Source organism: Symphalangus syndactylus, chromosome 22, assembly GCF_028878055.3.
Source record: "Symphalangus syndactylus isolate Jambi chromosome 22, NHGRI_mSymSyn1-v2.1_pri, whole genome shotgun sequence".
NCBI classification, from domain to species: Eukaryota; Metazoa; Chordata; class Mammalia; order Primates; family Hylobatidae; genus Symphalangus; species Symphalangus syndactylus.
Genome location: NC_072444.2, coordinates 60,462,677 through 60,479,279, shown reverse-complemented (window position 1 = coordinate 60,479,279; position 16,603 = coordinate 60,462,677). Strand labels below are relative to the sequence as shown.

Below are 16,603 nucleotides of genomic sequence, written 5' to 3'. Positions count from 1 at the left end.
ATCCAATTCAATGCTCATCCTTATGAAAGCAATTCTCTTCAAAGGCTGTCTCTATTTATTGTCTCCAATTCCTCTCCTCCCATTCTGTTAGCTTTTTTTCTCCTAAAGTCTTCTTCATATTTAGGCCTCTCTTCGAATGATTTTATTATTTTCCGGGGTTTGGAATATCTATCTATCTATCTATCTATCTATCTATCTATCTATCTATCATCTAGTGTAATATTGTTTGGATGTGTGTCTATCTATCTGAGTGTAATATTGTTTGTATATATGTATGTATGTATCTATCTATCTATGAGTGTAATATTGTTTGGATGTATGTCCCCACCTAAATCTCATTCACAATGTAATTCCCAATGCTGGAGATGGGGCCTGCTGGGAGGTGACTGGATCATGGAGGTGTTTTTTTTTTTTTTTTTTTTTTGAGACGGAGTCTCGCTCTGTCACCCAGGCTGGAGTGCAGTGGCGCGATCTCGGCTCACTGCTAGCTCCGCCTCCCAGGTTCACGCCATTCTCCTGCCTCAGCCTCTCCGAGTAGCTGGGACTACAGGCGCCCGCCACCATGCCCGGCTAATTTTTTTTTTTGTATTTTTAGTAGAGACGGGGTTTCACCGTAGTCTCGATCTCCTGACCTTGTGATCCGCCCGCCTCGGCCTCCCAAAGTGCTGGGATTACAAGCGTGAGCCACCACGCCCGGCTGGAGGTGGTTTCTAATGGTTTAGCACCATCCCCCCTTGGTACTGTACAGTGAGTTCTCATGAGATCTGGTTCTTTAAAAAGTGTGTGGTGCTCCCCCCATTCTTCTCTTCCTCGGGCTCCAGCCATGTAAGACGCGCCTGCTTCCCGCTTGCCTTCCACCATGACTGAAGTTTCCCGAGGCCTCCTTAGAAGCCACTATGCTTCCTGTACAGCCTGCGGAGCTGTGAGCCAATTAAACCTCTTTTCTTTATACATTACCCAGTCTCAGGCATTTCTTTACAGCAATGCGAGAACAGACGAATACAGAGTGCTTAGAAATATATCACAGTTTAAATTAAGTGTAATAACAAAATAATTATCTATGTAACTTCATTCAGACTGGGAAACAGAACATTGCTAGTATCTTAGAAGTATCCCTGCCTTGGCTGGGCGCGGTGGCTCATGCCTGTAATCCCAGCACTTTGGGAGGCTGAGATGGGTGGATCACGAGGTCGAGATCGAGACCATCCTGGCTAATATGGTGAAACCCCGTCTCTACTAAAAATACAAAAATTAGCTGGGCGTGGTGGCGGGTGTCTGTAGTCCCAGCTACTCAGGAGGCTGAGGAAGGAGAATGGCGTGAATCCGGGAGGCGGAGCTTGTACTGAGCCGACATTGCGCCACTGCACTCCAGCCTGGGTGACAGAGTGAGACTCTGTCTCAAAAAAAAACAAAAAAACAAAAACAAAAAACAGAAGAAAAAAAGAAGTATCCTTGCCTTCCCGTCTCATGCACCTCTAATATCACAACCCCCTCCTACCAGTTTTGTGATAAGCACTTACTTTTTTTTTTTTTTTTGAGACAGAGTTTTGCTGTCACACAGGCTGGAGTGCAGTGGCACCATCTCGGCTCACTACAACCTCTGCCTCCCAGGTTTAAGTGATTCTTATGCGTCAGCTTCCTGAGTAGCTGGGATTATAGGCATGCACCACCATGCCCGGCTAATTTTTTGTTTTTAGTAGAGATGGCGTTTCACTATATTGGTCAGGCTGGTCTCAAACTCCTGGCTTCAACTGATCTGCCTGCCTTGGCCTCCTGAAGTGCAGGGATTACAGGTGTGACCCACTTTGACCTGTACTTACTCGCTTTTTATTTCTTGTATAATTTTACCCCATATAATGTATCCCAAAAGAACATAGTTAAGTTTTGACTGTTTTTGATCCTAAATAGAGTAATAGATTATTTTATGACTTTCTTAATTCTCAGTATCATATCTGTGAGACTCAACCAATTAGATACAAGTAGTTGTACTTTAGTAATTTTCTTTGTTGTATAGTAGTGTCTGAAATGAATACATCAAAATATACTTACACATTCTATTCCATTTTATTTGGATTACTTCCAGTATTAGGCTAAACATTGTTGCTACATTCATAAACATGTCTCTGATACATATCTGTCAAGGTTTTTTTAAAAGCAGATGCTGGTAAACTTTTTCTGCAAGAGGCAGCTAGTATATATTTTAGCTCTGAGGAACACATGGTCACTTAGGAGTTAAAAAATAATAATCCTTTAAAAATTTAAAAACCATTCTTAGATTGTGGGCTGTAGTTTTCTGACATCTGTTCTAAGATATAAACCATAGGGAGTACAAATCTTCCACATCACAAGATGGTTTTGGGCATAAAGGTTTTACGTGTATTTTGTTGGGATTGCAGGAGTATGCTACCACATCCAGCTAATTTTTTGTATTTTTAGTAAAGATGGGGCTTCACTATGTTGGTCAGGCTGGTGCAACATAGTTATTTGGACTTTCTTTTTATTGTTTTTTTGTTTCCCCCCAATCTCTCACCTCTGGCTGAAAGGAGTTTTTAGTCATTTGCTTTTTAAAAAAATTTTTTTGATTAAATTTTAACATTTCAGTATGACTCTGTAACAGGTTTTACGATCAGTTAGTTCAAGTCTACCTTTATCCCTCCATTAAATGCCCTGTGGCCTATCTTACCTTACACATTCTTACTCTTGTTTTTAATAATTTGTTAGTTTTACAGTATTTCTTTTCACTTTATCTAAAACTAGTCTTAACAAACTATTAGAAAAGAAGGCTAGGCAAGGTGGCTCACATCTGTAAACCCAGCAGTTTGGGAGGCTGAGGTGGGAGGATTGCTTGAGCCCAAAAGTTCGACACCAGCAGGGTAATACAGCAAGATCTTATCTTTAAAAAAAATTAAAAAATTAGCCAGGTGTGGTGGTGTGCACCTGTAGTCCCAGCTACTTGGGAGGCTGATGCAGGAGGATTCCTTGAGCCCAGGAGGTTGAGGCCTCAGTGAGCCAGGATCACACCACTGCATTCCAGCCTGAATGACAGCAAGAACCAGTCTCTAAGAAAAAATTTAAGACTCAGATTATTTTATAGTTTTACTGAGGTATAATTTATAGAAAATAAACTGCACATAAAGTATAGAATTTAAAGAGTTTTATGTATATGCACATCATGAAGCCTCACCAAAGTTGCCTTGTGTCCCTTTGTGGTCCCACCTTCCCTTCTTCCCCATAAACTCTTCCCAGCCTCCTGGCTCCGGGCAACCACTGATCTGTCTGCTGTCAACAGAGATTAGGTTGTATTTTCTATAATTTAATATCAATGGAATAATATGGTTTATATACTTTTTTTGACCTGACTTTGTTTTCTTTTTTCGCTCAGGATAATTATGAGATTCATCCATGTTGCTGTATCAACAGATTATGTTTTTTATTGCTAAATAATATTCCACTGATGAATATACCCTGGATTGTTTATCCATTCACCTGTGAGTGGACATTTGGGTTGCTTCTAGTATTCATTTTTCTTAAATACTTGGAAGTGGAATAATTGGGTTAGATGGTAGGAGTATGTTTCACGTTTAAAACAAACAGTTTCCCCAGGGGTTGGTTTGAGAATTCTTGATTTATTATACACACAAGTCCTTGTCAGAAGGACAAAAAATATATTTGGTTTTTAAGCCTGTATATTGCTTACCTTTTATTTTTATTCTTTTGTGTACCACCAATGTCCATTTGGTATCATTTTCCTTCTGTCTGAAAAACTTGCTTTAACAGTTCTCACAGTGCGGGTTGGCTGGCAATTAATTCAGCTTTTGTGTGTTTGAAATCTCTGTTTCTGAAAAATATTTTTACGGGTATAGAATGCAAGTTTTCTTTCTTTCACTTCTTCAAATAAAGACGTTGCTCCACTGTCTTCTGGCTTGTATTCTTCTAAGTCGGCTGACATTCTTAACTGTGTTCCTCTGTATGCAATGACTCTTTTCCCCCTCTGGCTGCTTTTAAGATTTTCTCTACAACTTTTTAAGATGTTTTCTTCACATTTCTTTTGCTTGGATTTGCTGAGCTTGTTGGATCTGTGGGTTTATAATTTTCATCAAATTTTGAAAAACTTCAACCATCACTTACTCAAATAGTTTTTGTTCCCTTTTCTCTCTTTTGAGGATGCCCGTTACACATGAATTAGCTAGCCCCTTAAGAGCAATGATGCTTTGTTAATCATTTTCCCTCTCTGATTTTTATACTGGCATTGTTTCACAGTCAGTTTCAACTCACTGATTTTTCTCCTCATTATTAGCCTTAGTTTCCTGATTCTCTGCATTCTCAGTAATTTTTGATTGGAGACATGTAATTTCTGATTAGAGTCAAGACTAAATTGTGAATTTAACCTTGTTGGGTGTTGGATACTCTTGTAATTTCTAACAGTATTTTTGAGCTTTGTTCTGGACCACAGTTAAGTTGTCTGGAAGTATTTAATTCTTTTGGGTTTTGCTTTTATGATTCTTAAGGCAGGACCACAGCAGCCTTTTGTTTTTAAATGTTTTTGGGGGGGCGGGCAACAGGAAGCTTAGAGCCAAACAGAGCAGCCTTTAATCTAGGACCAATTTTCCTCCACATTGAGATAGTGTCCTTTTAAGTCCTCTACTTGTTGCTTCCTGTATTATGAAGTTTTGCCAGTGGCTGGTAGGACTACAAATGATTACTGTCCTTGGGTGAGTTCCAGGGATTGTTTGTGTCTGCTCCTTTTGAGTGGTTCTTTTCCTGGCCTCAGGTAGTTTTTGCAAACATATGCACCAATCTCTTCAACTAAGACTCAAAGAGGTCCCTCCAGAGACCTCTAGAGCTCTCTTCTCTTCAGCACTCTGTCCTGTAAACTCTAGCTACCCTGGCTTCCTAAAGTCCCAACTCCATACCCTAACTCAGAGACTCTGGTTGGGTTTCCCCTCCCTGAGCTGTGTCTGGGAAACATTCTTGTGGCACTAAGCTGGGGCAATCCTAAGACTCACTTCTTTTGTTTCTCCCTCTCAGGGTTTACTGTTCTTCAATGTCCCAGGTCCAATATCTAGAAACTATTGTTTCACATAATTTCTGGCTTTTTGGTTAAGGTAGGAGGATAAATCCAGTCTATATTACTCCATTTTGGCTAAAAACAGAGGTCAGGGTGATGCAAGTTTTAAAGATCCTTTCTTCAATATCCCTCATATTGGCCCTGATACCACGTAAGATGCCAAAGTCAGCACACTCCCAAGACCTGGAAATTATTCAAAAAATAAAATACACAGGATATGCTAGAGGGACACTTCTAAAACATACCTCTTCTACCCTGTAAATTGGGTTGGCCTATCTCAGGGGACTGCTTGTTATATAGGTTGCTTGTGGCCTCAAGAAATATCTAAAACAGCAAGTTTGGTAATAGCCATTCAAAATCTTAGGCAGTAAAAATAGTCACTGGATTTTTAAAAACAATTTGGAAAAGTTTAAAATTTACTTGAGGAATAAAAGCTGTAAAAATCTAAACTGAAGAATAATTCAAAAGTAGGCAGGGAAGATTTATCATTCCTTTTTGTCTCATATTAAATTTTTTTTTTTTTTTGAGGCAGTTTCGCTCTTGTCCCCCAGGCTGGAGTGCAATGGCGTGATCTCAGCACACTGCAACCTCTGCCTCCCGGGTTCAAGTGAGTCTCCTGTCTCAGCCTCCCGAGTAGCTGGGATCACAGGCGGGTGCCACCAAGCCCGGCTAATTCTGTATTTTTAGAAGAGATGGGGTTTTGCTATGTTGGCCAGGCTGGTCTTGAACTCCTGACCTCAGATGATCCACATGCCTCAGCCTCCCAGAGTGCTGGGATTAGAGGTATGAGCCACTGCACCTGGCCTAAGAGTTCTTTTCTCCTTTATATAAGTTCTTACTCTTCTAGTTTTCAAAGTGGTTACATCTTTCCTCTTTTTGAGTAAATACTATGACCTTTTGTCCATGATACTTCATGAACCATCTAAACTTTTATTTTTTTCTAAAGAGTCCTTTTTACTTTCCCACATACTATCTCAAAGGTTATAAATGACCTCTTCTGGTCACATCCAGTGTTTTTTATTCCCTTTAATGGTCTTCAACTCTCTTCCTTCCTCACCCCCCACAACATCTGACTATTAACCTTTGACATCTCCTTGTATGTTGGCTTCCACATTCTTTTTTCCTAAGTTGTTGGTCTTCATTTGTGACCACTGCCTCTTGGTCTATTTTTTTTGCTGGCTATCAACTGTCTAGTACAGGAGTTGGCAAACTATGGCCTATAGGCAAAACCCAGACCACTGCTTGCTTCTGTATTGCCTGCAAGCTAAGAATGGTTTTTACAGATGAACACCTGAAATCAACTTGATGACAAAGAACACTAACTTTGAACCCCAATTAAGTAAAATATTATCTGCCACCCAAAGTAAATCCATTGTGCTCATTATTATATTTTGAATTTTAGCAATAAAAATTTATGGAAACTTATTTTTCCCCTTGTTATATAAATACCTAAATAGAATCCACAATTCTGTATTTTGGCTTACAAAGCCTCAAATATTTCCTATTTGGCCTGTTTCAGAAAAAGTTTGCCGACCTTAGATCTGGTAGGTATGTTAAAGTAAACGATACCCAAATAACAGTTACACTGATTTTCATTCCCAACACGTACTGCTGCTAGTGGGGCATTACCCACTAAGATATCTCAAATCTTTCCTTAATCCTCACTTAACATAAGATATTTGTTTCTTCTTTCAACGTGCACCCCAGATTAATCCCCCTCCTACTGCCACTACCACAGCTGAGGATGCCACTACTTGATGCACGTAACACGATATCCTTCTGTCTGGGGGTTCTTTCCACTTCAAGTTCACTTCAAAGACTGCTACTGGGCTAATTTTTGGTCTTTTTTAAAGAGTCTCAAACTAATTTCTTTCTATCCTAACCTAAAATTCAGATGCTCTATGGAAAAAAGTTTGGGCATAATGTTTATTTTTTTTTGAGACGGAGTCTTGCTCTTTGGCCCAGGCTGGAGTGCAATGGCGTGATCCTGGCTCACTGCAACCTCTGCCTCCTGGGTTCAAGTGATTCTCCTGTTTCAGCCTCCTGAGTAGCTGAGAATACAGGCATGTGCCACCACGCCCAGCTAATGTTTGTATTTTTTAGGGTTTTGCCCTGTTGGCAAACTCCTGACCTCAGGTGATCCACCCACCTTGGCCTCCCAAAGTGCTGGGATTACAGACGTGAGCCACTGCACCCGGCTAAGCATAATGTTTAATAAGACAAGCAAGCTGCAGAATAAAAGATTCATAAAGACTCCACGTGACACAAATAAAAACAACACTGATCTCCACCTTAGAAAAAATGGCTGGGTGTGGTGGCTCTTGCCGGTAATTCCAGCACTTTGGGAGGCCAGGGCGGGCAGATCACTTGAGTGAGGTTCAGGAGTTCGAGACATGCCTGGCCAACATGGTGAACCCCGCCTACACTAAAAACACAAAAATCAGCCAGGTGTAGTGGCGGCAGCCTGTAGTCTCAGCTACTTGGGAGTCTGAGGCAGGAGAATCACTTGAACCTGGAGGGCAGAGGTTGCTCAGTGTGCTGAGATCGCACCACTGCCCTCCAGCCTGGGCTACAGAGTGAGACTCCACCTCAAAATAAAAAAACAAAGCAACAAGCAAAAACTCTAAATAGTGATTATATTGGTGTATAGTGACTGCTTTCCAGAAAGAGCAATGGAGGTAGAATTTTACTATTTAACTTCAGATATTTATATATGGTTTATTTATATATTTTTGAGACAGAGTCTTGTTTTGTTGCCCAGGCTGGAGTGCGGTGGCACAATCTCGACCCACTGCAGCTTCTGCCTCCCAGGTTCAAGCTATTCTCCTGCTTTAGCCTCCCAAGTAGCTAGAATTACAGGGGCCCACCACCATATCCAGCTTATATATTTAATTTAAAAAGAAAATTTCTTTACTTCTGTTTTTTTTGGAGGCAGGGGTTCTCTCTGTTGGAGTGAAGTGGTGTGATCTCAGCTCACTGCAGCCTCAATCTCCTGGGCTCATCCCACCTCAGCCTCCTGAGTAGCTGTGACCACAAGTATGCACCACCACGCCCAGCTAATTTTTGTATTTTTTGCAGAGATGGGGTTTTGCTATGTTGCCTAGGCTGGTCTTGAACTCCTGAGCTCAAGCGATCCACTCACCCTGGCCTCCCAAAGTGCTGGGATTACAAGCATGAGCCACCATGCCCAGCCTAAAAGAAAAATTAATAATGGAGTTTTTATAAAGTATAAAATAAAATGTTAAAAAATTTGATTGCTAACATAGTTCATATATATGTATGCACATTGAAAAATGACTTTGGTGAGGTACATCAAAATTTATCAGTGATCATTTCTGGGTGCTAAGATTGTAGTTGATTTGTCATCAAACACTTGAAATTTCAAATATTTTCAAATTTTCTACAATGACTATGTAGGTTTAACCAGAAAGACCTAAACAAGGTACACAGAGGAAAGACTGTTTTAATAGACAAAATACAGACATAAAAGAAGTATTTTTCAACAACAGAAACTCATTGAGAGGCTGAGGAAGCACCACAAATACTCGGTGTGATCAATTATGGATAAAGAGGTTTTTTCATGAAGTGTTGCCTCTCCTATTCCTTAAAGGTACCTACTTAAACAATTTAAATCCAAAGTATTACTATTATCACTCATTTTGGTGAGTTCACAAAAATGAAATAGCTACAGCACCCTTTTCCCTTCTCCTTTAACATTTTTTGGTGAATAAAACAATTTACTAATAAATTTTGCTAATACACACATGCCTACAAAAATGGTAAAAAACAAAAAACAAAAAACCAAAAAAAAAACCCAAAAAATAACCCCTTTTATATCCACTAAAGAAGAAATGAATGTTCTGAAAAGGCAATGTTTTAGCAGTGAAAGTAACTTTTTTCTTTTGCATTTTATTCCTTCAACAGTATCTTTCTTCATCTATTCTGTTAGTGCTACAAAATCATACATAGGTTATCAGTGCAGATATGCTGTAGAGTATATTGGTTTGCTCAGTTTAAAAAATATTTTTCTTGGTGTAAAAACACTTAACACAAGATCTATCCTCACAGAGTTTGAAGTGTATAATATAATATTTATCTGTAGACAAAGTCTTGTGCAGCACATTTCTTGAACTTATCTTTCAAAATCAAAATCTTATTTCTTATTATATTTTATTTCTCTAAGCTAAATGTTAGTAACTTCATTTTTAATAATGAGAGAAGTAAAACTTTACCAAAAGATATAGTTCAGATTGACAGACTTATTATCAACAATTATTTCAAAGGATAGCTGAAGCAAACAAAAAACTGAAAATGTAAAACTAGAAGCCTAGGAGAAATAAAGTGAATACGAGAGGTATCACAAGTAGGACAAAAGGGACACTAGAGAAATACTAGGATACAAAAATGAGGAAAAACAGACTGTGGACAGAAAAAAGGGAAAAAGACTTGAAAGTAGGTTTTCTTTTTCATAATTTCATAAAGATTCTGTGAAACATTTTTTAAAGGTTCTTAAAAAAAGGCTACAGTCTTTTCAAGTTCCTCTCTGTATGCTACCCCTTTGAGGATACAGATCAAAGAAAAAGGTATTATCGTTTTGAATTTCAAGATAAAAATAGCGAAAATGAAAGGCAAAATAGGAGAAAAACCAGGAAAAATGAGAGCATTTTGAAGATATCCAACTCACTTGCCCACTTTTGAAGACTGCTGGTATCAAACTAATTTTCTCTCCACGCTAACGACTGAGAAAAATCTCATGAGTTGTAAAATTAGTGTCCCTGACTAGTACTTTGCTTGCTTAAAGTGACAGTACATGTTGACTTATATCAGGCTGTGCTCAATCTTCGTAATGATAAGTAACAACACAATCCAATCCAAACACAAAGTTGCCTCAGTGAACTGAAAGTTTGAGCTGAAAGTAGACATAATAATTCAAGTTCTACCTTTCTACACAAGGAACCTCTGTAAGAAAACGATTTTGCTAAGCAACCCAAGCTAAGTAAGACATTTTTCAAAACAAAGACTCACTTTATGTTCTTACAGGAATCTTATTCCTTACAATCTTGTAATAAAATGAAGGCTACTACAGTCCATTTAGCATCTAAAACATAGTAAGACTGTATGGATCAAGACCCTGTAACCTAGAGTTTAAGATACACTTTCCATCTAAGATCTAGAAATTTATAAACTTGTTGATATGTAGTAATTTATAGTTTTATGTCAGGACACTGGATTTCAGATGAAAATCTACTAATAAACAGTGACAGATATCATGACTTTTCTGCTGATGTGTAAAGTTTTACTGGGCTATAGCTACTTGTGGACAGCTGAAGGCATGAATAAAAACCAGACTGAAGGGCTGGTTAGTGTAGGCCAGAGGGTTTCATTTCTTGGCGCCCACTAGAATCACCTGGAGGACATTAAAAAATAATGTTGCTCAGGCTTAAGATCAGGGCCAGACCAATTAAATCAAGACATATAGGGTTGAAATTTCACAGTGTCTACATGTAAAATAAAAACAAATACATACTTATCCTTTTTAGAAGGACACCGTGAAGACAAATGAGATTCTAGAAATGTAAAAACTCTGCAGTACTTCTTTTTGAGAGGGAGTCTCGCTCTGTCACCCAGGATGGAGCGCAGTGGCACCATCTCGGCTCACAGCAACCTCTGCCTCCTGGGTTCAAGTGATTCTCCTACCTCAGCCTCTTGAGTAGCTGGGATTACAGGTGCCCGCCACCACACCTGGCTAATTTTTATATTTTTAGTAGAGACGATGTTTCACCATGTTGGCCAGGCTGGTCCCCAACTCTTGGTCTCAAGTGATCCACCTGCCTCGGCCTCCCAAAGTGCTGGGATCACAGCCATGAGCCACCGTCCTTGGCCCTTCGCAGTATTTCTTGATAACAAAACACTATTTGAGAAGTGTTTACCATTTTCCTGACCCTGGGTAACATGATCATGAATTTCTTTGGCTTTCAGTTTCACAACAACGCTGTCCAGTCTGCTTTTTAAAAAAAACTTGGTTATCATATTGAGAAGCCAAGAGAAAGGAAAAAAAATCCCCCAAAACAGGAAGATAAACTCGTTCATCATCTCATGAATCCAACAATCCAGCTGCCTTTCCATCTTTTTCATAACTTTGTCATGTATTTCGGATGTTACTTTAGGACTTTCTAGAGGGGCCTCACATATACATCTGTGAATTTCCTCTTTTTCTGGATGTACTGTATTGTTGATTCATTAACACTGAACTGATGGCCAGTACCAACTCATGCTTGAACACACAGCAGAGCTTTCTTGTGCTGAGTAACACAAGACAGAAAATCAGCATTGTTTGGGAGCCATTTCAAACAAAAACCAAAAAAGTGTGAACAACGTGGCACTAAATAGACTGAAAAGGACAATTGTTTATAATAGAAGAACTGAAACAGGGAGGCAGCATGTGCCTTGTTTGACCTCAGATGGGAATGTGCTTGCCTGATGACTCAAACTTTTTTGCCACACTGAACATGTCCACAAATGAAAAAGAAAGTACAATGAGTATCAATTTAGGGATTACAAATAATTTCAGCAAATAGGCAAATTTGCAAATAGAAAGTCTACAAATATTGAGAACCTACTACACATATTTTTCTTTATGTAACTTAAAATTAATGTGATTTATTTTTCATTTCTCCGCTGAGTGTTCTTGTAAAAATGTAGACTTCAAATTCAGTGAGGTAAACAAAAAGATAACTTTTCTTAAACCCAAAAAGGTAGTGTCTTTGAAAAAGTATTGGTTTGACGAGCCAGAAAAGAACAATGACGTAGATTCATGTTACACAGAAAACATATTAATCAGGAAAAAAGTCACACTAAAAAAATTCACATCTTACTACATTTAGTCTAATTGGGAATAACAGCCAAAATAAAAATATTTGTTGCTTTAAGGATAAACTAATGATTCTGTATGGTTTCTTCAAGCTTTCATACTTGCTTTTTGGAGAAGTATTCACTCATTACAATGATCTGGAACAGAGCTTAGAAACAGGTTAAGTGCTAAAGACATGTGAACTATTAAAACGGATGTCACAAATCCCGCAAAGACACCATAACTGTTTTTCTTTTTTTGTTTGTTTTAAACACGGGAGCTACCCTTTCAATAAAATTTCAAGTGTATAACACAGTATGACTATAGGCAAAATGTAGTATAGCAGATTTCCAGAGTTCATTCATCTTGCATAAAAGAAATGTTATATCCACTGAAGAGTAACTCTCCACCTCCCCCTTCCTCCAGCCCCTGGCAATGACCATTCTACTCTCTGCTTCTACAAGTTTGACTATTTTATTTTATGTATTTTTTGAGACAGAATTTTGCCCTGTTGCCTAGGCTAGAGTGCACTGGCACTATCTCGGCTCACTGCAACCTCTGCCTCCCAGGTTCAAGTGATTCTCGTGCCGCAGCCTCCTGAGTAGCTGAGACTACTGGCACCACCATGCCTGGCTAGTTTTTGGTATTTTTAGTAGAGATGAAGTTTCACCATGTTGGCCAGGCTGGTGTACACTCCTGACCTCAGGTGATCCACCTGTCTTCGCCTCCCAAAGTGCTGGGATTACAGGTGTGAGCCACTGCGCCCAGCCAAGTTTGACTATTTTAGAGGTCATACTGTGGAATAAGGCAGTATTTGTCCTTCTGTGATTGGCTTATTTTACTCAACATAATGTCCTCAAGGTTCATCAACATTGTTACATATGGCAGGATTTCCATCTTTAAAGGCTAAATAATGTTCCATTACAGTACATATATAACCTTTTTTTCTTTTTTGAGAGAGGGTCTGGCTCTGTCGCCCAACCTGGAATACAGTGGCGTAATCATGGCTCACTATAGCCTTGACCTCCCAGGTTCAAGTTATCTTCCCACAACTCAGCTTCCTGAGTAGACTAGCTTCACAGGTATTTGTCACTACACCCAGCTACTTTTTAAATTTTTTGTAGAAATGGGATCTCCCTATATTGCGCAGACTGGTCTCAAACTCCTGGGCTCGAGCCATCCTCATGCCTTGGCCTCAAAAAGTGTTGGGATCACAGGAATGAGCCATACCCGTATTTTCTTTATCCACTCATACACCAATTGACATTTAGGTTGTTTCCACATCTTGGCTATTGTGAATAATGCTGCAATGAACATGGAGGTGTAAATCTCTCTTCAAGATACTGATTTCAATTCTTCTGCATAAATATCTAGAAGTATTTGGAATTGCTGGATCAAATGATAGTTCTATTTTTATTTTTTTTAGGTATCTCTGTACTGTTTTCCATAGCAGCTACACCATTTTATATTCTCAACAACACTGTTACAAGGGTTTCCTTTTTTCCACATCCTTACCAATACTTATTAGCTTTTGATTTTTTTGATAATAGCCATTTTAACAGGTGTGAGGTGATATCTCATTATGGTTGTGATTTGCATTCCTCTAATGATTAGTGATATCAAGCATCCTTTCACTGGCCTGTTTGCCATTTGTATGTCTTCTCTGGATAAATTTCTATTCAAGTCCTTAACCTTTTTTTTTTTTTTTCTGAATTGTAGGATTTCTTTAATATTTTGCATATCAGATATACAGTTGGAAAATTTGCAGTTTCCATATACAAAGTTCTAGACATGTAATTCCTTCCACCAGTCCTGTAAGGTATTATTTCTGTCTTACAAATGAGAAAAAAGTACAAATAAATAACTTGTCCAAGGTCACACTGGCTTGAAGACAGGTTTTTATGATTCCAAAGCCCATTTTTCTAACCATATCATGCCACCTAACAACTAATGTTTAAAGGCATGAGTTTTAGTTATCTGAAAAATTAGCTTATTAGACCAGCATATTCCCTGGTATCAGATCAGTGGGATTCCATGATGAAGAGTCTCAATGAATATAGCACGTATTTAGAGAAATTTCTCATATAAATATGTGAGAAAACAGCAGAAGATTAACCAATCAGTCATCAGTTACAAGTACAGTGTGGTGAAATAGACAAATACAAGCTGGCGGAAAAAAGTTCGGTATATCAGTTGTAATATTAAATGTGAATGGATTCTCCCATCACATGTCAGACATGATGTGCTCCTACAAGAAACCAAAACCAAGTTGTACACATTTTATATTTAAAACTATTTATAAACTCAATTTGAGTGTGTGTATGTGTGCTATTTTGTTCATGTTACCGTACCATATCTGTGTTAGTATATGAATAAGCACAAGGAGAAAAGTGAGGAAAGAAGGACAGAAACCAGGAGAGAAACACGGGTTAACTAGCGTGTGTGTGTGTGTGTGTGAAATGGTCCAGTGGTAGGGTAGGGAGAGAGAAGCAGGTTAGGACAATAAAAAACTGCCAGGATGACATAATCTTATTTATATAAAATTATGTTTGTCAAGAAATTAGAAAAACAAAAAAGGATGTTTTACACTAGTATTTACTAATCTGATGTTCCTGATATATTATTATAAAAAAAAATGCAGGCCGGGCACAATTGCTCATGCTTGTAACCCTAGCACTTTGGGAGGTAGAGGTGTGAGGACTGCTTGAGCCTTGGAGTTCGAGACCAGCTTGGGCAACATAGTGAGACCCCATCTCTACCAAAAATATAAACAATTAGCTGAGTGTGGTGGTGAGTGCCTGTGGTCCCAGCTACTTAGGAGGCTGAAGTGGAAGGATCGCTTGAGCCTGGGAGGAGAAGGTTGCAGTAAGCCATGATCATGCCTCTGCCCTCCAGCCTGGGTAACAGAGTGAGACACCTCAAAAACAGAATAAAATGGAAAAAGAAAAAAAATGCAAGAGAATGTGTATTTCACTAAAACTCACCACCCAATTCCTATATATGAGTATTTATGCCTGTATTGTTTGTGTAGCCAGGAGGCCAATGTGACAGAACATACCTTAGCCTGTGAATGCTGGTTACCTGGGGATGGGGGGTGGAGTAGGGCATGATGATTACCTTTCCCTTTACACACCTCTGTATTACTTCACTTATATTAACAGCATTATTTGTTTTGTAATTTTAAAAATTATTGATGAAAAATTTAAAAAGCATAGAGAGGTTACAAAAACAAAATAAAATTGAGTCCAACAGTTAATGACATCTATGTACATATGCGCATGTGCAGGCTGGCCTTTGACATTTAAGAAGTATGTTCGGCCGGGAGCAGTGGCTCAACGCCTGTAATCCCAGCACTTTGGGAGGCCAACGTGGGCGGATCACGAGGTCAGGAGATCGAGACCATCCTGGCTAACACGGTGAAACCCCATCTCTACTAAAAATACAAAAATTAGCTGGGCGTAGTGGCGGGCGCCTATAGTCCCAGCTACTCGGGAGGCTGAGACAGGAGAATGGCGTGAACCTGGGAGGTGAAGCTTGCAGTGAGCCGAGATCGCGTCACTGCACTCCAGCCTGGGCAACAGAGTGAGACTCCGTCTCAACAACAACAACAACAACAACAACAACAACAACAACAAATATGTTCATTCAGTATAGATTTACCAAGCTCTGACTCTATGCTAGGCACTGTGCCAGGTGCTTGAGTATGTATGTATGTATGTATGTATTTATTTATGAGACAGAGTATCACTCTGTTGCCCGGCCGCCACACCCAGCTGGTGCTTCAGTAATTAGATCAACCCTGCTTTTCATGTAAATATACTGAAATATGTAGGATAAAATATAATTTATATAAGCCACTAAGTCTAGATTTCTGAATTGCCTCTATTCATTAGCCCTTAGATGGTAATTCAACTATCTGATTACCAAAAATTACCAGTAGTTGACTTTTTAAGGGATGGTTCCAAGTAAACTTGAAATATTATGGTGATCTGTCTACTAAATATTGCCCAGCAGCAGAAATGACATTTTCTGTAAAGAATGCTGCTGTTTTAAAAAATTAATCAGTTAATTACGAATTTTTTTTCACCCAAAGAGATCTTTAATGAATTCTGTTTCTGTTTTTTTTTTTTTTTTTTTTTTTTTTTTTTTTTTGTGATGGGGTCTTACACTCTGCTGCCCAGGCTGGAGTGCAGTGGCACGATCTCGGCTCACTACAACCTCAACCTCCCAGGTTCAAGCAATTCTCCTGCCTCAGCCTTCCGAGTAGCTGGGATTACAGGCACCCACCACTGCGCCTGGCTAATTTTTGTATTTTTAGTGGAGACAGGGTTTCAACATGTTGGCTAGGCTGGTCTCAAACTCCTGACCTCAAGTGATCTGCCTGCCTTGGCCTCCCAAACTGCTGGGATTACAGGCGTGAGCCACTGCAGCCGGTCAGAGATCTTTAATTAATTCTGTACATGACTTGATTTCCTACCAAGTAACTGGTCCAAAATGCACCAAGATAAGTCTGACAGAATACACATTCCCTGCTTCATGTACAACCCATTCAATTTCTCACATTGGTACTCTATACTTGGAACAGATCAATGCTAGTTTGTCACATGGTGACCAATCACTACTGTTAGCTTACACCTACCTTATTTCAAGTTTATCTGCCTCATTTGGGTCACAGCTCCAAGCTA

The 16,603-nt window shown here is 39.1% G+C and overlaps 1 protein-coding gene across 29 annotated transcripts in view; it reads right to left on the bottom strand.

The window, feature by feature from the left end:
- R3HDM1 (R3H domain containing 1) overlaps positions 1-16,603 on the bottom strand; it is a 198,406-nt gene that overhangs the window by 26,141 nt on the left and 155,662 nt on the right. Inside the window, exon 21 of one of the 29 annotated variants that reach the window (XM_063630997.1) lies at positions 3,607-4,076. The exons of the other annotated variants lie outside the window; for them this stretch is intronic. Coding sequence (XP_063487067.1) covers positions 3,809-4,076 — 268 coding nt within the window. The 3' untranslated portion in view covers positions 3,607-3,808. Of the gene's footprint in view, positions 1-3,606; positions 4,077-16,603 lie in introns of those variants that run through there. 29 annotated transcript variants of the gene reach the window in all.